This window comes from Sorex araneus, chromosome 2, assembly GCF_027595985.1.
Source record: "Sorex araneus isolate mSorAra2 chromosome 2, mSorAra2.pri, whole genome shotgun sequence".
Lineage (NCBI taxonomy): Eukaryota > Metazoa > Chordata > Mammalia > Eulipotyphla > Soricidae > Sorex > Sorex araneus.
In genome coordinates, this window is record NC_073303.1 from 321,123,447 (window position 1) to 321,151,435 (window position 27,989).

At 41.2% G+C, this 27,989-nt stretch overlaps 1 protein-coding gene across 1 annotated transcript in view; it reads left to right on the top strand.

Moving 5' to 3' along the window:
- The window catches only part of PKD1L1 (polycystin 1 like 1, transient receptor potential channel interacting), a 199,575-nt gene that overhangs the window by 103,604 nt on the left and 67,982 nt on the right, over positions 1–27,989 (top strand). The window contains exons 30-41 of the mRNA XM_055124814.1: positions 15,345–15,552; positions 18,462–18,568; positions 19,291–19,293; positions 19,408–19,627; positions 20,516–20,689; positions 22,296–22,424; positions 22,508–22,577; positions 22,947–22,993; positions 23,140–23,311; positions 24,165–24,303; positions 26,896–26,980; positions 27,275–27,451. Coding sequence (XP_054980789.1) covers positions 15,345–15,552; positions 18,462–18,568; positions 19,291–19,293; positions 19,408–19,627; positions 20,516–20,689; positions 22,296–22,424; positions 22,508–22,577; positions 22,947–22,993; positions 23,140–23,311; positions 24,165–24,303; positions 26,896–26,980; positions 27,275–27,451 — 1,531 coding nt within the window. The remainder of the gene's footprint in view (positions 1–15,344; positions 15,553–18,461; positions 18,569–19,290; positions 19,294–19,407; positions 19,628–20,515; positions 20,690–22,295; positions 22,425–22,507; positions 22,578–22,946; positions 22,994–23,139; positions 23,312–24,164; positions 24,304–26,895; positions 26,981–27,274; positions 27,452–27,989) is intronic.

Consider the following 27,989-nt stretch of genomic DNA (forward strand, 5'->3'; position numbering starts at 1 on the left):
ACACAGCTTTAGCTGTGTCCCATAGGTTTTGGTAGCTCATGTCTTCATTTTCATTTGTTTCGAGGTATCTCTTTATTTCTTCCTTGATTTCCTTCCTGACCCACTCACTGTTCAACACTGAGCTGTTTAATTTTCAGGTTTTTGCTTTGATTCTCTGTGTCTGTGTGTGGTTAGCTTCTATCTTCAGTGCATCATGGTCTGAGAAGATAGTTGATACAATTTCTATTTTTCCGATTCTATTGAGGTATATTTTGTGGCCCGTACATGGTCTATTTTGGAAAATGTTCCGTGTGCACTGGAAAAGAATGTGTATTCTTTCTTTTTGGGTTGTAAAGCCTTGTATAGGTCTATTAGGCCTCTCTCTTCTATTTTTTCCTTTATTGTCAGTATTTCCTTGGTGAGTTTTATTCTTGTCGATCTATCCAGAGGTGATAAACCATGTTGAAGTCTCCGACTACTATTGTGCTGCTAGCAATGTCCTCCTTAAAGTCTGTTAGGACTTGTTTTAAGTATTTAGCTGGTCGCTCATTAGGTACATTTACGTTTAAGAGTGTGATTTGTTCCTGTTGTACATATCCCTTGATAAATAGAAAGTGACCTTTGCTGTCCCTTCTAATCTTTTTCAACCTGAAATCTATGTTGTCGAATACTAGTAATGGCAACCCCAGGTTTTTGAGGGAGTTGTTTGCTTGAAGGATTGTTTTCCATCCTTTGACTTTGAGTCTATGTTTGCTCTGACTGTTCAGGTGTGTTTCTTGTAGGCAGCAGAATGTTGGGTTTTGTTTCCGAATCCATTTTGCCACTCTGTCTTTTAATTGGTGCATTTAGGCCATTGACATTGAGAGAGATTATTGTCATGGGATTTTGTTTCTTCTTTCTGTGGGGTTTTTTGTTCTTGTAGGGTTTTTTTCTTGTCTTACAAAAGCCCCTTTAGTCCTTCTTTTAAGCTTGGATTTGAGTCTATGAAGTTCCTTAGTTGTTGTTTATCCATGAAATTTGTATGGTTCCTTCGAGTTTGAGTGAGAGCTTAGCTGGATAAAGTATTCATGGTGAGGCATTCATGTCATTGAGTTTTTTCACTATATCCCACCACTGTCTTCTGTCTTAGAGGGTTTCCTCTGATAATTCTGCTGTGAATCTAAGGGGTGCTCCTTTGTATGTGATTTCTTTTTTTTGACCTTGCTGCTTGCAGTATTGTGTTCCTATCCCTGGCGCCCATCATTCTGACTATGATACATCTTGGAGTCTCTTTATTAAGGTCCCTTCTAGCTGGCACCCTTCTGGCTCCTAGGACCTGAACACCTGCCTTATCCAGTTCTGGGAACTTTTCAGCAATGATTTCTTTAACTGTGGCTTTCTCATTAGGGTTGCCTCCCTGTCCTTCTGGAACTCCAATGATTCTTAAGTTATTCCTCTTGGCATCATCCCTTAGGTCTCTGATTCGCCCTAGAGCTATTTTAAGATCTTTTCCAATTGTTTGTTGTAGCCTGTGGGACTTCTATTGCTCATCTTCAAGCTCACTAATTCTCTCTTCAGCTGTAGCCATTCTACTGTTGAGGGCTCCAACTGTGTTTTTTATTTTGTCTACAGTGCCTTTTATTCATGACATTTCTGAATGTAGCTTTCCTATTTCTGCTCTCATTTCTTCCCATAATTTCTTCACTGACTGCTCCACCATTTCTTTAAGTTCGATGAACATTCTCAGAACTTCTTCTCTGAGTTCTTTCTCAGAGAGATCACATTTGTGGGAAACCCCTGCTGAGGTTTCTGGACTCTTCGTCCTCTCCTTGCTGTGGGGATTTGCGCTGTTTCTTCATGCTGTCACGGTTGTATGGAGATGGGACCTTCCAGTTCAGTAGAGCTAATCTCTCTTTTCGTGAGTTTTCGATATTTTGGTGCAATTGGAGTAGGCTAGAGGTTAATTTAGCCATTTGTGTTTGAGGTAACTGGGGAGATCTCCACAAAGTCAGTTAGTGGGGATTGCGACATCTTTCAAGTACATTAGAACAGGGGAAAATAACTGCGGCCACGTAAGGGGCTGCTGCTCCTAGCGACCACGCCCAAAAGGCTACGACCCTTTTGGCCACTGGTCACTGGCTGGAGATGGGGTCCGGGGGGCCGCGCGCAGCACAAGGGCACCGAGGGCTGGGAAGCTCAGTGAGGGAAAGAGGCGCACCTGGATGAGGAAGCAGGAGGTGCAGGTTCAGTCATGGGGAGGGGCGAAGTCCCTGTCCGCTGGACACTGGCTGGAGATGGGGTCCGGGGTCTGCGCAGGCAGCGTGCGAGGGCACCAACGGCTGGGAAGCTCATTGAGGGAAAACTACTGAGGTATTTTTTTGATAATTCCATTAGGCATTTAGTTGTTACAAGAAATATGAAATAAATCATTTTGTACCTGCTAAGTGGGTAGGCTTGGCGGGTTGTGGGGGTGGCCTTGGGAAATGGGGAAAATGGTGGAGGAGGGTCATACTGAGGGTAGGTAGGATTGGTGTTGCTTTTGGGGTCACACTCAGCAATGTGCAGGGATTACTCCTGGCTCATGCACTCAGTAATTACTCCTGGCAGTGCTCAGGGGATCATATGGGATGCTGAGAATCAAAGTGGGTCAATTGAGTGCAAGGCAAAAACCCTACCCCCTGCGCTATGGCTCCAGCCCCGGTATGACTGGTATTGGAACATTGAATACCCGTAACAACTGTATTATGAACAACTTTATAGAGCATGGTGTTTAAATAAAGTAAAAGAGAATTAAGGAATCATAGAATCGGTTACTTGTCTTTGGATAGTTGATTCTAACTCATTGGTCAGTTTATAATTATTCCAGAACTATACTGGTTTGATCACTATAGTTTCATATATATAGCTTCAAGTTAGGTAATGGATACCTCATGATGTTTTATTTCTCAGTATGGTTTTAGCTCAGTATGGTTCCATACAGACTTTATTGTTAACTGAAGAATGTTATTAAAATTTGGATTGGGGTTGTGTTGAATATATATAATAATTTTAGTAGAACAGTCATTTTGATAATATTGAGTCATCAAATTCATGAACATGCAATCTTTTTCTGTTTTCTAAGGCTATGTTCTATCTCTTTCTTAGGTGATTTATAATGTTCAAGATTATAGATGTTAAAATATATTATCTCTAACATCTTTTGTTAAGTTGATTCTTTGGCTGTTAATTTGTTTTTGGACACTATTTTGAATGACATAGACCCTTTTATCTCTTTTTCTTCTAGTTCATTATTTATATATCAGAATGTTGATAGGTTTTGTGTGTTGAATTTGTAGCTGGCAATTTTTCTGTTTTGGTTTCTTGTTTCCTTTTACTAGATTCTTTTTTTATAGTGCTAATTTTATTGATTCACCATTAGATATAGTTACAATTTTTCATGTCTGAGTTATAATCATACAATGATCAAACACCCATCCCTCCACCAGTGCACATTCCCCACCAACAATATCTCCAGTATACCCCCACCTTTCCCACAATCCCACTGCGTCCATGGCAAACAATATTCCCCATACTCTCTCTCTACTTTTGGGCATTATGATTTGCAATACAGATACTGAAAGGTTATCATGTTTGGTCCTATATCTACTTTTGGCACACAACTCCCATCCCAACAGATTCCTCCAACTATCATTTTCTTAGTCATCCCTTCTTTATTCCAGCTGTCCTCTCCCTGCCCTGTCATGTGGCAGGCTTCCAACTATGGAACAATCTTCTTGACCTTTCTATCTAGTGTCCTTGGGTGTCAGTCTTGTATTACGTTATATTATACTCTACAAATGAGTGTGCTCCTTCTATGTCTGTCCCTCTCTTTCTGATTCATTCCACATAGCATGATACTCTCTATGTTTATCCACTTATAAGAAAATTTCATGACTTCATCTCTTCTAACAGCTGCATAGTATTCCATTGTGTAGATGTACCAATGTTTCTTTAACCAGTCATCTGTTCTTGGGCACTTGAGTTGTTTTCAGATTTTGGCTATTGTGAATAGTGCTGCAATGAACATATAGGTACAGATGTCATTTTTACTGTGCTTTTTTGAACCCTCAGGATATATTCCCAGAAGTGGTATTGCAGGGTCATATGGAAGCTCAATTTCTAGTTTTTGAAGGTCTGTCCATATTGTTTTCCCAAAAGGCTAGACTAGTTGGCATTCCTACCAACACCTTTTACTAGATTCTTGAGAGTCTTCTATGTTTATTGTCATGTCTCCTGCAAATAGTGATAGTTTGACCTCTTTTCTTATTTGGGTCCATTTTGTCCTGACTGATTGCCTAATACTTCTAATACTATGTTGAATAAAAGTGAGGACAATGGACATCCTTGCCTTGTGCCTTATTTCAGAGGGAATGCTTTTAGTTTTTCGTCATTAAAAATTATATTGGACATAGATTTATTATAGATGGCCATTTCTATCTTGAGGTTTCTTTCTTACCCCCTACCTCCTGTTTTGTTGAAGAGGTTTTTTTAATCATGAATGGGTATTTTTTATTTTTACCATGCATCGCTGATACAGTTCTCCACATTAAAAAAGCTGTTACTCTGAGATTACTGGATAAAGAAACTATGGTACATATACACAATGAACTGCTATTTAGCCATAAGAAAAGATAAAGGCGGGGCCGGAGCGATAGCACAGCGGGTAGGGCCTTGGCCTTGAACGCGGCCGACCCGAGTTCGATCCCCGGCATCCCATATGGTCCCCCAAGCACTGCCAGGAGTAATTCCTGAGTGCAAAGACAGGAGTAACCCCTGAGCATCGCTGGGTGTGACCCAAAAAAGCAAAAAAAAAAAGATAAGATAAAGGCATGCAATCTAATGCAACATGGATGGTTCTGGAGCATATTTTGTTGAGAAAAATCAGTTAGAGGGAGAAGAACACACTCAGAATCATCTCTCTTATATATAAGACAAAGAAACTTCCTAGGAGAATATCAAATGCCTAAAGCAATGGAAATATTTTGTTGAGGATATTTGCATCTGTGTCCATCAGGGATATCAGCCTATAATTCTCTTTCTTTGTCTGCTTTTGGTATCAGGGTGATATTTGCTTCACAGAAACTGTTTGGAAGTGTTTTTGGTATCAGGGTGATATTTGCTTTTGGTATCAGGGTGATATTTGCTTCACAGAAACTGTTTGGAAGTGTTTCTGATATTTCAATTTCCTGGAAAAGTTTAAAGAGGATTGGGAGTAAGTCCTCTTTAAAGATTTGGAAGAATTCACTAGTGAATCCATCTGGGCCAGGACCTTTGTGCTTGGAGAGACTTCTTATTACCATTTTAATTTCCTTGATGGTGATAGGTCTGTTCAGGTATTCCAGGTCTTCTTGGTTCAGCCTTGGGAGGCTATAGGAATCCAGGAATTTATCCATTTCCTCAAGGTTTTCTTGTTTCATGGTATAAGGCTTCTCAAAGAAATCCCCGAGGATCCTTTGAATTTCTGTAGTTTCTGCATGCTAAGTGAAATGAGTCAGAAAGAGAGGGACAGATATAGAAGCAGTGCACTCATTTGTTGAGTATAAAATAACATAACATGAGACTGACACCCAAGGACAGTAGATAAGTGGACCGGGAACATTGCTCCATAGTTGGAAGCCTGCCTCATGAGTGGGGGATGGAGGAAAAGGCATCTGGGATAGAGAAGGGATCACTAAGAAAATGAGGGTTGGAGAAATCAGCCATGATGGGAGATGTGTGCTGAAAGTAGATAAAGGACCAAACACGATAACCTCTCAGTATCTGTATTGCAAACCATAATGCCTCAAAGTAGAGAGAGAGTACGGGAAATACTGTCTGCCATAGAGGCAGGGGGAGGGTAGGAAAGGTGGGGGGCATACTGGGGAGATTGGTGGTGGGGAATATGCACGGGTGGAGGGATGGGTGTTTGACCATTGTGTGATTGTAACCCAAACATGAAAGCTTGTAACTATCTCACAGTGATTTAATAAAATTAAATTAAGTTAAATTAAAATTTTTTCAAAAGACAATGTAAATGCAGAGCAGGAGAACTGGTCTTCAGTAGGAAGCTTTCCTTTAGGGCAGGGATGAAAGTGGGGGAAGGAGTTAGGGAATATAACACTAGAACAATGGGAAAAGACAAAACTGCCTCCCACAGAGGCAGAGTAGGCGGCTGGAAGGAAACTCGGGACCTTGGTACAGGGTAGGAGTCACTGGTGAAGGGATTGTTATTGGAACAATATAAGCCTGAAAATCAATAAAATTTCTTTGTAACTATGAAATTCATAGTGATTTAATTTAAAGAAATAATTTTAAAATTAAGTAAAAATTCTGTTACTGTCATTTGCTATTGTATTATTTAGCTCCTTCAATTCTATTCATATATATTCTTTCATATTCTGACTCAATTTTTTTTTGACCTCACTAAATTTCTTTTTCAATCATTGCTTGGAAAATTATAATCTTTGCCAATAATTGTTTAATTTCCATTGCTGTCCATGGAATGTTGATTTGAGGCCCTCCTTGACCAGGCTTGAGAATTTTGATGAATTTGAGTAATTTCCTGGACTCTGTCCCTGCCTGTCATTGCAGCTGAGTTCCTTTGTTTCCCCATTGTTCTTAGAGTTTTATGTTTTTATGTTTTATGTTTTAGAGTTTTCTGACAGTAGAAATTTTGATTCCTGGTTATATGAGTACTTATCTGATAAGTTATTTATTCTAACGTGCTACTGCTTATACCTCTGTTATTCCAACTGTTTTAATTACTCTGTAATGGTATTTGAGTATGACAGAGAAATGTAGCGCTAATTCCTACAATTTAGTTCTGAGGGCAGTTAGGGGTGTATTCATCACTGAATCAGGACTCCAGAGTTCCTCATGTGCTTATAAAGCATGTTGGGTGAGTGGAGCGCATCCACCTGGTTCCAAGGTTCCAAGTGGCCACCAGGAGTGGGGAAGGCATACCAGGTTACTGGGCTAAAAGGAAGGGCTGGTTTCCCAAATTCTTTTAGTTGCAATGTTTTAAAATTGAGGTCAACATACATGGTCATACAAAAGTACAGATACTAGCAGACTCTGGGAATCACAGAATAAAGGTACCTCAGTAGCCATGCTACGAGGAAGGAGCCCTGGTTGTAACTTTTTTGGTTTATTTGATTCCGAGCATGTATTTTAACCCATTAAGATATCCCTGTGGCTCTGATACAATTGTTCTGAGCACCACAAACTATATACATAATGAGGTGGCAAACCTAGCAAATATATATTTTGATGGCTGCATTTACCATCTATTACTCATCTATCCATTACTCATCTCTCTCCCTTTCCTCAGGCCTCTCTATTCCATGATATTCGGAGTATCAAAATTAGCCCAAGAATGATATTACAATGTCTTCTAATTGTTCAAATGAAATGAAGTCATTTATCTATCACTTTAAATCAAAAGCTAGGGATGCTTAACTTGGTTAGAAAATTATGACAAAGGGCAACTCAAAAGCTGTAGGCTGAAATTGAGGCCACTTGCTACTAATAGCCACGTTGTGAATACAAAAGAAAAGGTCTTAAAGGAAATTTAAAGTGCCACTTCAGTGACAGTTAAGTGAAACAACATTATTGCTGATATAGAAAACTTTTAGAATTCTCTATAAAATATCAGATAGATACAGCATATTCCTTATATCAAAACCCAAATCAGAACAAGGCCCTATCTCCAATTCTATGAGGGCTGGGAAAGGTGGGGAAGCTGCTGGAGAAAATTTCAGAGCTTGCAGATGTTTAAAGAGAAGCTATTAGGAAGAACACAGCGATCTCCCCCGCACCGCGGTTTGAGGTCCGGAGACCCCAGGCCTGACTCGCGCCTCTCACTCTCCCTGCGGCGGCCCTCAACTCCCCCCCCCCATCTGAACAGGTAAATTGGAACTTTCCCTTGGAGACCCTGCCCCCTGCTGAAGAACACAGCGATCTCCTCCGCGCCGGAAGTTTGGGGTCCAGAGACCCCAGGCCCGACTCGCGCCTCTCACTCTCCCTGCAGCGGCCCTCAACTTTCCCTTCCCACCAGGGTGTTGGGGGTGTGGCCACACATCAGGGGGCGTGGCCTCAAAAGTGGCATGGCCTCCTTCTGGAGCTGCGGCCGAAGATATTTTTCTCACTCATTGCATTGTGCTTTGGCCATAATTGATAGAATCTACTCCTCTGAATAATACCCAGGTCATCTTACTCACTATATGTTAACAGTCAACTGGCCTAGCCTATCCGAATTTTTCAAAAACTGTCAGTGAACACATCAAGCTGTACATAAAGTCCTTTGTAAAAAGATCATAGCCCCACGCTTTCTCTTGAGACTCCTCTCAAGCTAAGGAGAGCGCCTAACAGTAAAACCCATAACAACATGAAGAAACAGCGAAAATCCCCACCACCAGCAGAGATGGAAGGGAGGATCTCAGCAAACCCAGCAATGACTCCCCAGAAATACAATCTCCTCTCAGATAAAGAATTGAGAGAGGAAATCATGAAGATGGTTGAAGAACTCAAAGCAACTATAGAGCAAACATCCAATAAATTAAGGGAGGATATGGATGCAGCATTGGAATGATCCACCAAGATAATTCAGGAAGAAATGAGAGCAGAAATTTAAGTGACACAATTAAAAGAATCAGTAGATGAAATAAAAAACTCAGTAGGAGCCCTTAACAGTAGAATGACTACTGCTGAAGAAAGAATCAGTGATCTTGAAGACGAGCTGCAGAAAGCATATAGGCAACAATAAATAATGGCAAAAGACCTCAAAACAGCTCTAGAGCAAATTAGAGTCCTAGGGGATGACCTCAAGAGAAACAACATAAAAATCATTGGAGTACCAGAACCACAGGGGACCAATACTAATGAAAAAAAAACACAATTAAAGACATCATTGCTAAGAAATTCCAGAGCTAGAAAATATGGACATCCAGATCCAAGGAGTCCGAAGGGTACCAGCTAAAAGGGACCCAAATAAAAAATCCCCAAGGCATATCATAGTCAGAATGATGGATGCTATGGATAGAGATACAATACTGCAAGCAGCAAGATCAAAGAAGGAGATCATATACAAAGGAGCACCCCTTAGACTCACAGCAGACCTATCAGAAGAAACCTTCCAAGCCCAAAGACAATGATGGGATATAGTGAAAAAGCTCAATGAAATGAATGCCTCACCAAGAATACTTTACCCGGCTAAACTCTCAATTAAACTTGAAGGAACCGTACACTATTTCACGGAGAAACAACAACTAAGGAACTTCCTAGACTCAAGACCAAGATTAAAAGCAGGACTCAAAGGGCTACTATAAGACAAGGAAAAAAACCTATAAGAACAACAAAGCCTACAGAAAAATGGCACAAAATCCCATGACAATAATTTCTCTTAATGATAACGGTCTAAATGCACCAATCAAGAGGCACAGAGTGGCAAAATGGATTTGGCAACTAAACCCAACTTTCTGCTGCCTACAAGAAACACATCTGAATAGTCAGAACAAACACAGACTCAAAATCAAAGGATGGAAACCAATCCTGCAAGCAAAGAGCTCCCTCAAAAAAGTGGTAGTGGCCATACTAGTATCCAACAACATAGATTTCAGGCTGAAAAACATTAGAAGGGACAGCGAAGGTCATTTCCTATTTATCAAGGGATATGTACAACAGGAAGAAATCACACTATTAAACGTATATGCACCCAATGAACGATCAGCTAAATACTTAAAAGAACTCCTAACAGAATTTAAGGAGGACATAACTAACACCACGATAGTAGTAGGAGACTTCAACACTGCTTTATCACCTCTGGATAGATCGACAAGAACAACACTCAGCAAAGGAAACAATGGCTTTGAAGGAAGAAATTGAAGAGACAGGGCTAATAGACCTATACAGGGCTATACACCCCAAGAAGAAAGAATACACATTCTTTTCCAGCGCACATGGATCATTTTCCAAAATAGACCACGTTCTGGGTCACAAATTATACCTTAATAGAATCAGGAAGATAGAAATTGTATCAACTATCTTCTCAAACCATGATGCACTGAAGATGGAATTTAATCACGCACAGATGCGGAGAACCACATCAAACACTTGGAAATTAAACAACTCACTATTGAACAATGAGTGGGTCACTAAGGAAATCAAGGAAGAAATCAAGAGATACGTTGAAAAAAATGAGAATGAAGAAATGAAGACACAATCTACCAGAACCTATGGGACGCAGCTAAAGCTGTGTTAAGGGGAAAATTTATAGCTCTGCAAGCTTTCCTCAGAAAGGAAGAAAGGGCCTATATAGATAGCTTGACTTCGCAGCTCAAGATCTTAGAAGAAGAGCAGCAAAAGGAACCCAAACCAGATCGAAGGAAAGAAATAATAAAACTTAGAGCAGAAATTATCGATATGGAAACTCAAAAAACAATCCGAAAGATCAATGAAACAAAGAGCTGGTTCTTTGAGAAAATAAACAAGATTGATAAACCACTAGCAAGACTCACAAAGAAAGAAAGAGAGAAAACCCTAATAAACCGAATTAGAAATGAAAAGGGGGACATCACAACAGAAACCAAGGAGATTGAACGGATCATTAGAGACTACTTTGAAAGTCTGTATGCCACGAAAGAAGAGAAACTAAAAGAAATGGATGAATTCCTTGATTCCTACAATCTCCCAAGACTGAACCAAGAAGACCTGAAATACCTGAATAGGCCCATAAATATCAAGGAAATCGAAACTGTAATCAAAAGTCTCCCCAAAAACAAAAGCCCAGGTCCAGACAGATTCACTGGCGAATTTTTCCAAACATTTAAAGAAGACTTGTTGCCAGTTCTCCTCTAGCTCTTCCAGGAAATTGAAAAGACAGGAACCCTTCGAACAGTTTCTACGAGACACATATCTCCCTAATACCAAAAGCAAACAAAGACACCACTAAAAAAGAAAACTATAGACCAATAACCTTGATGAACACCGATGCGAAGATACTCAACAAAATACTAGCAAATTGAATCCAACAACTCATCAAAAAGATCATACACCATGACCAGTGGGATTCATCCCAGGGATGCAAGGATGGTTTAACATTCAGAAATCAATCAACGTAATCCATCATATCAACAAAAGTAAAGATAAAAACCATATGATCATATCAATAGATGCAGAGAAAGCATTTGGCAAGATACAACACCCATTCATGATAAAAACTCTCACCAAAATGGGTTTTGGAGGAACTTTCCTCAAGATAGTCAAAGCCATCTACCACAAGCCTATGGCAAGCATTATCATCAATGGAGAAAAACTAAGGGCCTTTCCTATAAGATCAGGGACAAGACAAGGATGCCCACTCTCACCACTTCTCTTCAATATAGTACTGGAAGTATTAACAATAGCCATCAGGCAAGAAAAGGTATTAAGGGGATTCATTTCGGAAAGGAAGAAATCAAGCTCTCGCTATTCGCAGACGATATGATACTATACCTAGAGAAGCCTAAAAGCTCTAGTAAGAAACTCTTAGAAACAATTGAAACAGTAAAGTTGCAGGCTATAAAATCAACACCCAAAAATCCATGGCCTTCCTATATGCAAACAATGAGACAGAGGAAAGGGACATGAAAAAAGCAATCCTGTTCACAATCGTGCCCCAGAAAATCAAATATCTCGGAATTAGCTTAACTAAAGAAGTAAAGGACCTCTACAAAGAAAACTATAAAACGCTACTCCATGAAATAAAAGAGGACATGAGGAAATGGAAACATATCCCCTGCTCATGGATAGGGAGAATAAACATTGTCAAAATGGCAATACTCCCCAAAGCATTATACAGATTCAACGCGATCCCTATAAGGATACCCATGTCATTATTCAAAGAAATGTATCAAGGAATCCTAAAATTTATATGGAACAATAAACGCCCACGGATAGCTAAGACAATTCTTGGGAAAAAGATGATGGGAGGCATCACCCTCCCTACCTTAAACTCTACTACAAAGTGGTAACAATTAAAACAGCATGGTACTGGAACAGAGGCAGAGCCGAAGACCAATGGAACAGAGTGGAATATCCCTACATACAACCTCAAATGTATGATCATCTAATCTTTGATAAGGGAGCAAGAGATGTGAAATGGAGCAAGGAATGCCTCTTTAACAAATGGTGCTCGCACAACTGGACAACCATATGCAGAAGAATGGGCTTAGAACTCGACCTGAAACCATGCACAAAAGTCAGATCAAAATGGATTAAAGACCTCAACATCAGACCACAAACCGTAAGGTACATTGAAGACAAGGTCGGCAAAACCCTCTACGATATTGAAGATAAAGGTATCTTCAAAGATGACATGGAACTAAGCAATCTAGTAGAAACAGAGATCAACAAATGGGACTACATTAAACTAAAAAGCTTCTGCACCACAAAAGACACAGTGAGCAGAATACAAAGACTATCTGCAGAATGGGAAAGGATATTTACACAATGCCCATCAGTTAAGGGATTGATATCAATGGTATATAAAGCATCGGTTGAACTCTACAAGAAGAAAACATCTAACCCCATCAAAAAATGGGGCGAAGAAATGAACAGAAACTTTTCCAAGGAAGGGATACGAATGGCCAAATGGCACATGAAAAAGTGCTCTACATCACTAATCATCAGAGAGATGCAGATCAAAACAACCATGAGATACCACCTCACACGACAGAGCACAGAGGCTAGCACACATTCAAAAGAACAAAAGCAAGCAGTCTTGGAGAGGATGTGGGGAGAAAGGGATCCTTCTACACTGCTGGTGGGAATGCCGACTAGTTCAACCCTTTTGGAAAACAATATGGACGATTCTCAATAAACTAGAGGTTGAGCTCTCATTTGACCCAGCAATACCACTGCTGGGAATATATCCCAGAGAAGCAAAAAACTATAGTCAAAATGACATCTATACTTATATCTTCATCGCAGCACTGTTTACAATAGCCAGAATCTGGAAAAAACCCAAGTGCCCTAGAAGACTGGTTGAAGAAACTTTGGTACATCTATACAATGGAATACTATGCAGCTGTTAGAAAAAATGAGGTCATGAAGTTTACATATAAGTGGATCAGCATGGAAAGTATCATGCTAAGTGAAATGAGTCAGAAAGAGAGAGACAGATATAGAAAGATTGCACTCATCTGTGGAATATAGAATAATAGACTATAAGACTAACGCCCAAGAATAGTAGAAATAAGTACCAGGAGGTTGACTCCATGTCTTGGAGGCTGGTCTCTCATTCTGGGCAACTCGGAGAAGGGAACACCAAGTAAAATGTGGTCGGAGGCCATGCGGGGGAAGGGTGATGCGGGCTGAATGTAGACTAGAGACTGAACACAATGGCCACTCAACACCTTTATTGCAAACCACAACACCTAATCATAGAGAGAGAACAAAAGGGAATACCCTGCCACAGTGGCAGTGTGGAGACGGGAGTGGGGAGACGGGACTGGGGAGGGTGGGAGGGATGCTGGGTTTACTGGTGGTAGAGAATGGGCTCTGGTGAAGGGATGGGCTCTAGAAATCTGTATGGGGGAAACATGAGCACAAAAATGTATAAATCTGTAACTGTACCCTCACGCTGACTCACTAATTAAAAATAAATAAACTATAAAATAAAACAAAAATAATAAAAAAAATAAAAAGAAGCTATTAACAATAGAAAAGTAGGTGGTGGAGTGGCAAGTGCTGAAGTGGTGTAGAAACTCAGATGATGGTTAATAATTTCTAGTAATAAGTATTTTTAACTAAGCTATAACTTTTCCTTTTGTTTGGGGGCCACACCCAACAATGCTCAGGACTTAATCCTGACTCTGTGCTCAGGGATAACTACTGGCGGGCTCAGGGGCCCATATAGGCTACCAGGGCTAAAACCAGAGCCAGCTACGTGGAAGGCAAGCACTGGAACCAAACATGCAATATGCCTGTACAGTGTAAGCCCACACTTTAGGAACATGCACTGTCTTTTTATTGTTTCACACTTAGTATGAGGCTACCCATTACAGATAAATATTTGCTGGATAAATACTAATGCAAAATGATGCATTTTCTGATAAACATGTGTATTAGCATTTCTCCCTTTATATAATAAAGAACTTAACCTTACTTTAATACTTAATCAATTTTCAAAGAATTTGTGACTTTGTGAACTTGTAGGCTAGTAAGTGGATAAGACAGTTTCTGGAAAGATATTCATTACTGGTTTTGGTGATGCTGATGACAGGGAAGGGAAGCCCTGAGCACTGTCCAGATGAAAGATAGTTCTTGGAGTCACACGGGAGCCATGATTATTGGGGAACAATATTCTTTTACGCACAAGCCCCCTTTGAAACTATGTTAGGTCTAGGGCTTGAATCCTGGCAGACCACCTCATTAGGTTATACCTGACTCAAGAGGCCTTATGGGGTCTTCTCCTATGGTTCTCGGTGTCCAGTGATCTTTCTTCAGTAGAGCATGGTTGCTGGTTGCCTAGAAACAAGACTAGAACAACTGTGGGGTAAGATGTGGGCTGAGGGCTCAGAAAGATCATGTGTCTTATTTCTGCTGGGAAGGACGGAGTCTTCATCAAAACTCCTTGCTAAGGCTTATCATGTATATTCTCTCACCTTTTATAACAGGGAGACTAGGATTCATGAAGACGCTCTTTAGATAGAGGACTTGAGTCCACAACATGTCACAGTTTTTAGGTACAAGGCTGCTTGGCCCCTCATGATTTCTTTGACCAGAGAACATGCTGGTCATTTTGCCATGGAACAGCTCTGTTCTTCAAAGGCTCTCATGACCAGCTCTAATAATTTATCCCTTGAAGTGCTCAATCAATTCTAATGCCCAGAAGCTGCTCCATTTGTTCTCCTAAACTTCTTGATTAATTTCCCACTGTAGCACTGTAGCACTGTCCTCCTGTTGCTCATGGATTTGCTCCATCGAGCACCAGTAATGTCTCCATTGTGAGACTTGTTACTGTTTGGCATATTGAATACGCCACAGGTAGCTTGCCAGGCTCTGCCGTGGGGGCGAGATATTCTTGGTAGCTTGCCAAGAGGGGCTCTCCAGGAGGGGTGGAGGAATCAAACCCAGGCCAGAGGCATGCAAGGTGAATGCCTTACCTGCTGTGCTATTGCTCCAGTCCTTAATAATTTCCCAATTAAATATAAATATTTTTCTATAGTTACAGAACAAAAGCTTAAAAATTAGTCATTGCTGACCAACAGACATTTGAGTGTGTGTGTGTTTTTATGTGTGTGCACTAATATTTTAGCCAGCATGTGAGAAACTAATCTTTGCCTCACTGTTCAATTTTGTGAGTAATTCTCTGTTTCTATTATTTGCAGACGCCCAGAAAACCTGCTTCTCAGTATCATTGTTGTGATTTTTATAATTCTTTATGCTTTTATGGTCATTAAAAGTAAACAAGTAGATCATCGTGAAAAAAGAAAAATGGGTTATATTTTTCTACAAGAAAGTTGTCCTCCTGACCACCAGCTGTATGCTGTGGTCATTGACACTGGTTTCCGGACCCCTGCCCGCTTCACTGCAAAGGTAATGAGACTCTTGAAACAGCTATCTGAGACAGGATAAGTGGGGATACAGGGAAAGATGTGGTGGTTTGGATGTTTGTATGTCACCTGTCATTGGTCACAGTTAGCAACACTGTGTTCTTAAGTTGGCTCTGTCCCTTGACTCATGCTCTTTGTGACTTTGTACAGGAGAAGCCATAGCCCCCTTCTTTCTCAAAGGACCAGGATTCCTTGATTCCTTCCCATCTTAACCATGAGCCCACCAGAGTGATATGCCGCTCTGAGTGTAACTCTAAGAGTTTGAGAAACCAGTAGTAGTCTTCTAATAAATGTGATTTCCCCCATCGCCTCAAAGTAGTATTATGACCAGGTGTGAGAACTGACTAGAGTAACCTCACAGACAAGGCTGGTTGAGAGATTGAGGCTACAGACAGCTTTCCCATTGGAGCTCATCAAGTGGGGTAAGGGGAACCATGGTTTATGGTTTCTATGCTGGTCATGTGCACAACTTGTGCTGCAAGCAGAATAAAGGTTGTTTGGGTGAACATGCAAAGTATACTTTTACTATCCTGAAATATGGTAGGCTTCTCTGAACTTGGGACTCCTGCTGTATTTCAAGAGAGTGCAGGGATACGGTGGCAGATGGTGTGTGTTTTAACGTTATGTGATACTCATTGTAAACTATTACTCTACCTGCTCTATATATTCCATCAGATTGACACACAATGCACAAGTAATGCATAGCACTCAGAAAAAATATACTCTTAAGCTAACAGAGTAAAGCTTTAGGTAATGCCTTAGCACTAACTACTACTTATTGTTGCACTGGAAGCACCAAAAAATTTTAAAAAATCAATAAAGAACCAAAGAATATAAAACATATAAGGAGAGAATTTTGTTGCTTATAATATTATGCCTTCATAGAAAAAGTGGTCAGTTCTTCACTCAAATAATTAACAAGAAAGTTCAGCAACATTGCGAGATGCATGATTAAGGAACAAAATTACTAAGGACAACTCTGTTGAACAGCACAGATATTTATAACGTATAACTGAAACCATGACAGTCACCAAAAAATGTGTACCAGAAATTCATCAAAAACGTAAAACATCATCATGTAGGAATAAGCAGAACATCTGGTCAATATGCAAAAAAATCTAAGTGAAGAACTTCATTACTCATGGATGAGAAAATGTTGTTATTTATTTTAAATTACTTTATAACATAATGATAATAGAAACTACCATGAATTAGCACTTTACTAAATGTCATTATTATTCCTTGATGAATTCCCATAATACCTATTTTATAGATGAAAAGTTAAGACATAAGTTTTTAAATAGTTAGAGTCAATGAAATATAACAAAAACTTAAGGAAGATATTTTGTAATTTTTTTAGTTAATTCTAAAATTCATATGGAAGTCCTGCAACCTATATAGTGCAGGGCGGAATGATGTGTTTAGGCCTTTTTGAAATAAGAATTAGCTACGACTGCAGCATTGTCAGGAAAGGCAGCTGTCATGTCAATGCTGGGGAACATTTGAGGGTCCGGAATCATCTGAGCAACTGGGGAAGCCTTACAATTTAGACACAGAGCCTGGGTCATTCAATCAGATAGTTGGGATTAGTGAAAAAGATAATATTGCATCATCACTAAATTCAAAATAAACTCTGAAATACTAGAGTTTTAAATTCGGCAGATCATATTCATGAAATGATGTGTTTGGGGATAAGGAAGACTTCAAAGCCCAGAAATAAAGGATTTTTTAATGCAAAGCTAATTAATTCTATTGGAATTGTGCATCTTTATGCAACAAAAGTCATCCCAGTGAGATGTTGTAAACTCAGCCCTCCTACTGTTTATAGTGTCCATTCCTCACTCTAGTCCCAGTGTCTGAGATATTCAGCCTCCCAAACGGCACCCACTGTTGTGCTCCCCTGCCCTGGTGAAACCAAAATATATCCTAATGAATCCAGCCCATGGTAGTGGCCCTGCTTCCCTGATGACTCCCAGAAAGCTCATGGGGGCTCTACAGACCTAGCATAGGTGCCCCCTGCAGTTCCATTGGATCCGCACTGTCACTTAGCCTTTCAGTATGGCTTTGTGGATGGATGGGAACAGGAAGCAGTGGGTCGGGAAAACCCTTCCCAGCACCAGTTAGTTGGTTTTTTTTTTTTTGGTTTTGTGTTTAGCCATTTTCTTTTTTCTTTTTTTTTTTAATTTATTTTATTGAATCACCATGTGAAAAGTTACAAAGTTCTCAGGCTTATGTCTCAGTTATACAATGTTCAAACACCCGTCCCTTCACCAGTGCCCATATTCCACCACCCAAAACCCCAGTATGCCTCCCACCCCCACCCCCCACCCCCGCCTGGGTAACTGATAAATTTCACTCTTATCTTTACCTTGATTACATTCCATATTTCAACACAAAACGCACTATTGTTGTTGGAGTTTTAACACAGACTCACTATTTTTGTTGGAATTTATCCCCCAAGAATACAGCCCTATTGACAAGGAAATATTTGATATTGAGTTTTCCACTGATGAGAATGAAGAGATAAAAAGTCACGCGGCCGCGGTAGTAGCCGCATGGTTTACAATTTCTGTATTTTAGTAATTAAATCCAGGGAGATTTAAGTTGGAAATTGAATCATTTCCCTTCCTGGAGCAGCATGGAGCAAAAGCTTAGTTCACAGTCTGGATACATGGTTGCAAGCACTCTCTGGAACCCCAAGTCTTATAGCTGCCTCTGGTTCCTGCTCGTTCGGCATTCATGCAGCTGTGCAGAGGCATGGCCACCTGGGTCAAATCTCGGCCGGTGCCCGAGCTCCGGCCCCGGCCCGAGCCTGCCCAGGTGTCCCGGTTTCCCAGTTAGTTTTTATATGTTCAGTATCTCAAGCTCTGATCCCTATGTTTTTGTTTTAAGGTCTACATTGTTTTATACGGAGAAAATGGACTTTCTGAGCCAAAAGAACTCTATTGTCCAGACACACCCCTGTTTGAAAGCAACTCCAGACATACCTTTATTCTGAGGTATTCCAAAATATTCTAGCTGCTCAATTTGGAAAAGCGGGATCAGCCGTAATTGGTATATCCTTGTCGCAAATTTAAAATGTAGAAGGAGAGAGAGAGAAGTGAAGTGCGTGCCACAGAAAGATAGGCATTGTGGGGGAGGGGACAGATGAAGGGAAATTGGGGACATTGATTGATGGTGGGAAATGTACACTGGTGAAGGGATGGGTGTTGAACATTGGTGACTGAAACCCAATCATGAACAACTGTAACTATCTATTTTAATGTAGAAAGGAAAGGAAAGGCCTAGGCAAATTAATTAATTTTCCATCTAAAATTTATAAGTGTAAAAGCAGATGGCTATGTAGTGATGGATGATCAGATGTTATTACAAGTATTTTCAAAAAACATGAAAGAATAATCTAAACACATAATGTACACTAATTTGGTACATTATGCCTAAATTGAAAGAAAAAAATAAGGGCTGGGCAGACAGTAGAAGGGCTATAGCATTTTCCTTGCTCATAGCCGTCCCTTAGACTCCCTGCACTGCGTATGGGCTCCCAAACACTGTAAGTGACCCTGAAAACAAAGCCACGTGTAACCTTGATCACTGCCAGACGTGACCCAAAAATTCACGCATGAAGAAAGGATGTAAAACTCAGACTAATTTATGCTGAATATTATATATATATGCATATATATAATGGATACATATAATAGATGCATATATATATATATAGTGTGTGTGTGTGTATGTGTGTTTTGTCTCTGCTAAGGGTAAGGATCAGAACTTGTGCCATCCCTTTGGGATTCCATCAGCCCCTACTTGTCTGATAATGTCTTGTGTGTTTTCTCAGTGCTCCAGTACTGGGGACGCTTCAGAAAATTCGCCTCTGGCACACCAGCTCTGGTTCCTCTCCTGCCTGGTTTGTAAGCCATGTGATGGTGAAAGAGCTGCACAGGGGGCAGGGGCAGTGCTGGTTCTTCCCTGCTGAGTGCTGGTTGTCAGTGAGCCAGTGGGATGGCTGTGTGGAGCGGGAGCTGGCCTGCCTGTGGTGGGGCCTTGGTTTCTGGAAGGTAAGCTGCGGTCCCTTATTTTTGTGTGGTGTCACGGGTTTGACTGGCAGAATGAGAGGCCTGGCTTTGCTTCTCTCAGAAGCCTGTGTCATTAAACACATTTAAAGTTAAATATAATTATGCTGCTATTAGTTTGTATCAAGGTAGTCTTAGGTTAAATTGTGTATCAATTAAGTGTTCATCAAGCATGAACTAATTATCTTTGCCAATTATTAAAGTAGTATATTTTTCTTTCAACTGTAACAATAACATGGAGAATTTATGATTGCCTGTTATTTGGTAGTGCCTAAAAGACTGCTAATTAAAGACATTTTAGTGCCCTGAACATCTGAGATAACAAATAAACAAATAGCCCAGGTTTGATCCTGGCACTCCATATGGTCCCGTGAGCCCGAGAGTTTAGTCTCCGAGCACAGAGCCAGGCATAAGCCTGAGCACCGCTGTGTGTGTGTCCCAAAAACCTAAATAATTAAATAAATGGAATACAGATGTGATCTGAGCAGAATGCCAGGGGGAAAGTTTTTTTTAAAGCCAAAAAATAGACAAAATAAAAGGAAAAGATAAAATCACCTATACTCTTGCAATGAACCACAAAGTTTTACCTCTTCATTTCATTGTCCTTAGTTTTCTATATAAGGATGTTTTGTGCCCTTTTTGATAATAACTCTTATGCATTCTTTGCACTTTCTAATTTAGCTGTTTAGAGGAAAATTATTCTTGTGGCTAGCCAAGAAGGCAGGGCTGGAACAGGACTCAGCAGTAGCTAGTGAGCTGGGGTAAGAAAATCACAAAATTGTGACTTCTCAACTCCGAAACATGGTTTTTAACTGAATGGAACCATCTTCCTATGAATGTCAGCGAATGAAGAGATATGAATGTCTCTTCCAGCTTTTCTATTCCAAGTTCGCAGAGTACCTGGAAGATTTCCATGTCTGGGTATCGGTGTACAGCCGGCCCTCCTGCAGTGGCTATCTCCACACCCAGCGGCTCACTGTTGCCTTCACTGTGCTGTGCACATATATGTGTCTTGCTGCCCTGATCATTGCAGCGGGACTCGAGCAGGTGGGACACACTCAAGTTTCCTTAAAGGGAAGTAATGGGGCCACAGGGAGTCAGGGCTTGAGCGACCCTGCTGATGGGGAGAGCAGATTTGCCATACAGCCAGAGCCCAGACTCAGCAACACTGAAAACAGGAGATCTAACTGCAAGCTCTAAGCTTTGTGGTGTGCCTGTCAAGCTGACAGGCAGGGCGGGGGAGGGGGCCCCGATGGGGGAGGGAATATGGGAACCACTGCTGGAGGGAAGTTGACACTGGGGATGAGATTGGTGTTGAAATATTATATTCCTGGAACTCAACTATCAAGAACTTCTTGAATTACGGTTCTTTAATTAAATAAAAAATTTTAAAGAGTAGCTTCTGATCACCATAACTACAGTGTGACACCTTAATTAAGAAAATAACAAAACTCAGTCTTCAGATAAAAGGCTAGGAAAAGTCAGTCCTTCCCTGTAAGGCCTAGCAGGAAGTGAACCTAGGGAGGACCCACAAGAACTGTCCAAGCTGGCGTACTCTGGGAGAAGCCAGCAGAGACCTGCCTCAGTAGATGCTGCCTCATGTAACTGCATCACCACAAGACATGACTTCTTCAGAGTCGGCAGTCAAACTGCCTAATGAGAACGTCTGAAACATTTTAAGGTTAAGGCAGTAAACTTAAGTTTAAAACTAAAGTTTTAAAATATTTTTGCCCCCCTCCAAAATACTCTGCAGTTGGTCCTCTTAGCCCCTCCAGAAGTGACCCCTGAGCACAAAGCAAGAAAAGGGTAACCCCTGAACACAGCTGGGTGTGACCTTAATCCCCTCCACTAACAAAACTGAACAATGATGCGGGATTTTTTTCTTGGATATTTTTGAACCACATACAAAGGTGCTCAGGGCTGACTCCTAGCTCTGTAGATAGGGATCATGCCTGGTGGGGCTCAGGGGGCCTTATATACTGCACTATCCTAGAAGCCCTATGAAAGCATATCTTTTAAAGAAAGAATAAGCATTCTTGTGGAACTAGGGATGTGGCTCAAGTGGTAGAGTGTATGCCTAGTGTGTTGTGTTTAAGGTCCTGGGTTTGATATCTAGTACCCAGCTGCCTCCTAGAGCCTTCAGGTGTGTTCCTGTATCCCCTGGTGCACAGCCAGGGCCTGGGTGGCACCATCCCCCACAGCAATTTAAAAATTGAATAACTTGTATAAACTTTTTGTATCATTAAGCAGCAAGAAAGGAATACCCGTGTCTAGCTGGAACAAGAGTAAGGCATATAGTTAGGAAAACTAAGGTCACACTCTCTTCCAAGATTGGCCAGTTGTTCGATCTTGGATCATAAGTCTTTTTCTCTGCTTATGGAATTACTGGGAATATTGATGCCTTCCTGTCAGACTATAGGAAGTGTATGATCATGGTAGGGCCTAATGTAAAAAGAGTGTTCAGCAAACAGTTTTTATAGGTTAAAACAAAGCTGCCTGTGATCTTTTAAATTTTGGGATAAAAGCCAAATGATTCAGGGAGAGGGAATTTTGATTCACTACAAAGTATATATTTGCATAAATGACATCTGTGACTATAAACTGAGCGTTGTGTCCATGGGGCTTACTTCCACTGGTGAACTGTTGCTGTCAGGTCCCACGGCTCTGGTTGGATGCTGGCAGCACTTCTGGCACTTGGGGCTACTTCCAGACGGGTTTCCTGTGCAGCCTCCTGGTTTCTCCTGGAGCACAGCTCTTGTCATTGCTCTTCAGGCTCAGCAAGGTACCAGCATGCCCTCTATTGGCTGCCCCTAGAAGGTGCCCTCGGTGGCCCCCTCCCTGCACAATCTCTCCTTCCCTCTGCAGGAATCCAGTGGGTATTTCAGTGCAGAGCCACTTCTGCCGCTGAAAAGAGTGTGGACAGAAACAGCTCAAGGTAAGTGTCCACTTAAAGGTAATTTTTATTTTAAATTTATAGCAATGTAAGACATTTGGAAAATCAGACATTTTCCCATCACATCTGATACTTTCTGGCCAATTCACTGAAAAGAAATCCCATCTGACTTTACAGCTGCCTTTGATTTATTGTGTGGAAAGTTGGGCATGTTAAGGAATTTCTGAAGCCCACATCTGTATTGCAACTACATAAATCCTCACTGCAGTTTAATTCTGACTGTCAGAAAGGCAGACCTGAGAGAGTTGTAGGAAGATGGGTTTTCTCCTGGAGAAGGCACTCTCCTGAAAAACTAAATTGGTTTTCTAATTTAACATCATAAATTTGATCTTTCTCCCCCCCAAAAAATAGGCCCTAATTCCCTTAAGAGGATGCCAGATGCCCCAGAAACATACAAGGTAAATATACTAATATGTAATTCTCTACTAATTCTCTAGTATAAAATTCTCAACTAATTCTCTAGTATAAAATTATAACAGAAATTATAATATTATAACAGAGATTATATACCTGGAAGCCCGATTTTACCTTTTTTTCTTTTAAGAAAAACCCGTCAGCTGATCTTTCCGGCAGTGTTGGAGCCCAGAGGAGGGTGACGAGTCACAATAACATAAGCCGTCTGCCTCCTGAGCTGGAGGCCTTTGAGGCTAACTCTGACCAGTGGGCTGTAAGAGAGAAGAGTGTTCACAGTGCTCTTGATTCACACAGTGATGCTGGTGGGTATCAAACACAGTCTGCACTATGGGGATAGTAGGAACATGTGAAACGGGGTCTGCTAGTATCAAATCAAGGCCCATTTCAAACTTAGACACCATTTTTACTCAGCCTAGGTATAATGATTACTAAATACAGTACACCATGGTAGAAACATAGCTTTTCTATGCAGAGAATACAGATTTCACAGAACTGTGATATTGAAAACAATATTAAATATCCAAGATACCAAATCATCTGTAAAATAAAAAAGAGGGATCCCAAAATGTTGCTAAGCTGCACAACCATATGTGTGGGAACCCTGGTCATTTCAATGACAATAAGGAAGGGAAGGGAAGGATGATGGGGAGAAATGTTGGACTTCTGGTCGAAAATACAAAATAAATAAATAAATAAATAAAAAGTAAAATCCCCTCTTCAGTAAAATCCCTTTTCTAGCTACTGTGTTTTCCAGAGAAATAACCAATTATAACTTGTGTATAAATAAATTCATTGTAAGTAATTAACTTGCTAAATTATAAAGGTTGACAATGCCATATCCAAAGTTAACAGGCTAGAGACCCAGGGGAAAAAAAAGATCTTATAAAATCCAAATACAGAGAAAGCTGATAGCTCAGCGCAAAGCCTGAGCAGGAGGAATTCCCTTCCGTTCCATTCAGATGTCCAGTGATTGGGTGTGCCCCCGAATTAAGGAGGGCCATCTGCTGCGTTCCAGCTACCAATTCCAATATTAATTTCATCCTGAAACACCTTCACAGGTACACCCAAATCCCTCATGAAGCCAAGTAATGTCACTAACAAACTCAGTATAGACAGAAAATAAAGCTGTTAACACAGGTCTCTGCATTTTTACAGCCCCCCAAGTGAGGCTCGAAGCACTCACCATGCCCCGTTGTCTAAGAATACCCTGGCCTCCGCTGGGCTCTGTAGCATGGACTGTTTGTGGCACAGTTTCCATGGCCTGTGGCATGGCAACAGGACTTCTGGGATTTAGGTGAGTCCACTATAAAAGTTTCCAAATACTGGGGCTGGAGCGATAGCACAGCAGGTAGGGTGTTTGCCTTGCACACGGCCAACCTGGGTTCGATTCCCAGCACCCCACTTGGTTCCCTGAGCACCTCCAGGAGTAATTCCTGAGTGCATGAGCCAGGAGTAACCCTTGTGCATCGCCAGGCCCAAAAAGAAAGAAAAAAGTTTCCAAGTACTGTCAGGCCTTTTATGGAAAGTTTATGATTGGTAAGGAAATTCCTCTGTTTGTAACTCATCAAATTCAGGCATCAGATGTAACTGTTGTTATAAGTCATCATTTTTTCCCTCTCACTTCTGTGGGGATGAAGACAATCGTATAAAAATCCCAGTGGGTGAGAGCACTTGGCAAGCTCTGGAACGATATCATTAGACTCCTAGTTCTCAAAAGGATTCTTACCCAGAATGAAGATAGCTCAGCTACTGAGTTACAAGAGTCAGGAAACAATTTAGGTACCTTGCCCAAGAGCATGTTTTAAATTTTTCCATCAATTGAAAAAGCATATACCTGCAAGAGATATTGCTCTCTTGTGCTACTCATTTTTAATAAATCCTGGTTGTTACACCACAGTTGCTTTCTTTCATACTGATTTCTACCAACAGTGACCCCAGGGTAATTAAATGTTACTCGTATGGGACCTGCTTGAGCTGGGAGATATGAGCCGAAAGTAGACTATAGACCAAACATGATGGCCACTCAGTACCTCTATCGCAAACCACAATATCCAAAAGGAGAGAGAGAACAAAAAGAATGCCCTGCCACAGAGATGGGGTGGGCGGGGGGGGGGGCATGGGGGTGGTGGGAGGGCTCCCGGGACCATTGGTGGTAGGGAATGGGCACTGGTGGAGAATGGGCATTCACAATGTATGAGTGAAATGCAAGCACGAAAATTTGTGAATGTACCTCACGGTGATTCACTAATAATAAATTTTAAAAATTTTATTTTTTTTTATTTTTTAAAAATTTTTATTAGTGAATCACCATGAGGTACAGTTACAAACTTATGAACTTTCATGTTTGCATTTCAGTCATATAGTAATAAGTGATCGTTTACATCCCTCCACCAGTGCCCATTCTCCTCCACTAATGTTGCCAGTATCCCTCCCACCACCCCCATCCCAACCCCCACCACCCCACCCTGCCTTTGCAGCAGGGCATTCCCCATATTTAATAAATATCATATTTAATCAATACAAATTTAAATAAATACATCACTGACACTGTATCACTGTCATCCCGTTGATTGAAGATTTGCTTGAGAAGGCCCGGTAACATCTCCATTCATCCTAGCCCTGAGATTTTAGCAGCCTCTCTTTTTTTTTTTTTCTTTTTGGGTCACACCTGGTGATGCACAGAGGTTACTCCTATAAATTTAAAAAATTTTTTAAATCACCATCATCATCATCATCATCATCATCATCATCACCATCATCATTATCATCATCCCGTTGATCGTTGAATTTCTCAAGCAGTCTCAGTAACATCTCCATTTGTCCTAGCTCTGAGATTTTAGAAGCCTCTCTTTACTTGTCCTTCCAACGATGCCGCATTGGAGGCTCTTTCAGGGTGGGGGGAATGAGACCCAGCATTACTACTGGTTTTGGCATATGAATACACAATGGGGAGTTTTCGAGGCTCTCCCATGTGGGCGGGAAACTCTTGGTAGCTTGCCAGCTTCTCCCAGGAGAAGTAGGCTATAAGATGTTGCACGGCCACTTTGAGGCCGTGTGCTTCTGGGAGCTTGGTTTTATAGTCTCTGGATGTTGGCCATTGGTGGATTACAGGGCGCTGGGGGCAGTCCCTGGGTGTGACCGCCTAGCTACTGGAAAATGGGAAATCTGGGTGGAAGAGGCCCAGTCCCGATCCAAGCAAGCTTGGAGGTCTCAGCCCCAGGTCCCACACACCTGGGTTCCTCTGCCAGTTCCTTCATGCGTGAGGCTCATCTGAATGTGTGGAGAGGGGCCTTGAGCATGGCTATGGCTAGTCTCCAGAGGTCTTTGGCTGCGGGAACTCTGCTCAGGGAGGGGAGGGAAACTGGAATCCAGCCCCTCCGAGGGGCCCCAGGAAAGACAGCCAGGTGCACAGAAAATGTATTTAAGTTTAAATTTTATTTATTTAAATAAATTTTATTTATTTAAATAAATTTAAATTTTATTTAAATAAAAAAATAAATGTTACTCCTAAGGCCACACATCTACCTAGACCATGAAGAGTAGTTCTGACTTTTTAGAGAAACAAATCTAATCCTCAGTGCCATGGGACCTCGTGGTCCCAGCACCTGCTTAGAACTCAGCAGGTGGAATTACATTGTTGTAGTTGCTGATGCTGTCATTACTACCACTGGCTTCCATCTCTGTGCTCCCCCATTGTGTGCTGAGTGTCTTGTTCTTTCCCACTTCGGGGGTATTGAATCCTGACATGCAAGCAGGACAGCAGGACATTGCCCGCACTGCCCCTTCCTGCTCACTCTCCCCATTTCCACGCACAGACAGGCGACTTGGAGGACACAGACTCTCCTGAACATGGACAAATAGTTCTCATACTTTCTCTTTGGAACAGGTTTGGCCCAGCACAGTGTGTCCAGTGGTCGTGCCTACTGACAGTGTCCATAGTCTGCTGCGTCCTCCTCACCCAGCCACTCATGGTGAGCCATAGAGTCACTATCAACAGTGAACCTGTAGGGTTACTCCATTTTGGTAATGTAGTTATTCACAGCTTAACTTAACTGAATCCATGCCTACAGAGGTGAGTCCCTCCAACTCCCAATCTTCACTCCAGGACATTGAGTCTATAGGACGCCAGTCTCTGGCTCATAGCCCCTCCTGGGAGAGGACTTGCCATGAACCAAAGGCAAATGAAGGTGGATGTCTCTGAGTGGTCTAAGGGCAGTTCTGTAGGAGCATACAAACATATTTCCCTATCATGTGTTTCCTTCCAGATTGGCCTCATGGCGTTGAGTTTTGCTTGGAAAAGAAAAAATGACAAACATTTTTTCATTGAATCTTTGCATGCTGCTACAAGGTATCTGGATTCTGAATTAGTTGGGTCACCAAAGACTTGCACGCCCTTGTCTTCCACTTGCAGCATTCCCAGCTATGCCAGTGAAGCTGAGAAGGTAAGGAAACCACCTGTTATACTCATAACTGAATTTCAGGGAATAACACTATATTCTCATTATGAACATCTGAACTTATATTTTGAATTTTTTGAGACTGATGGGTGCATTTTCATGTTTCTTTACATATATCAAGTTGATATGTAAATGCATAGAATTTATTTCCTTACCCCAGTGACAAATAGATTAATAAAAGGAGTATATCATAAGGCATTGACGTAAATGAGAAATATTTCTTGACTGTGACTCTGGAGAACTTTTAGGCCATTTGAATTTCAGTGAATCCGAAGAGAAATTTCTCTCTCCCTCCCTCTTTCCTTCCTTTTCAGGTCAGTTTTTCCTGTCATTTTCTAGAGCATGCTCCAGGGAGTGTGTACAGCATGAAAAGAAAAAAAGGGTTGCCTAGCTAGTTGTTAAGCATGTAAGCGACCTGCAGCAGACCTCTATGCTTGTTTGGACACAACATGACTAAGGCTCATTCAACACCATAGACAACCCCACTCCTGTGTCTCAAAAGAGACAATATACAGTGTTTCCA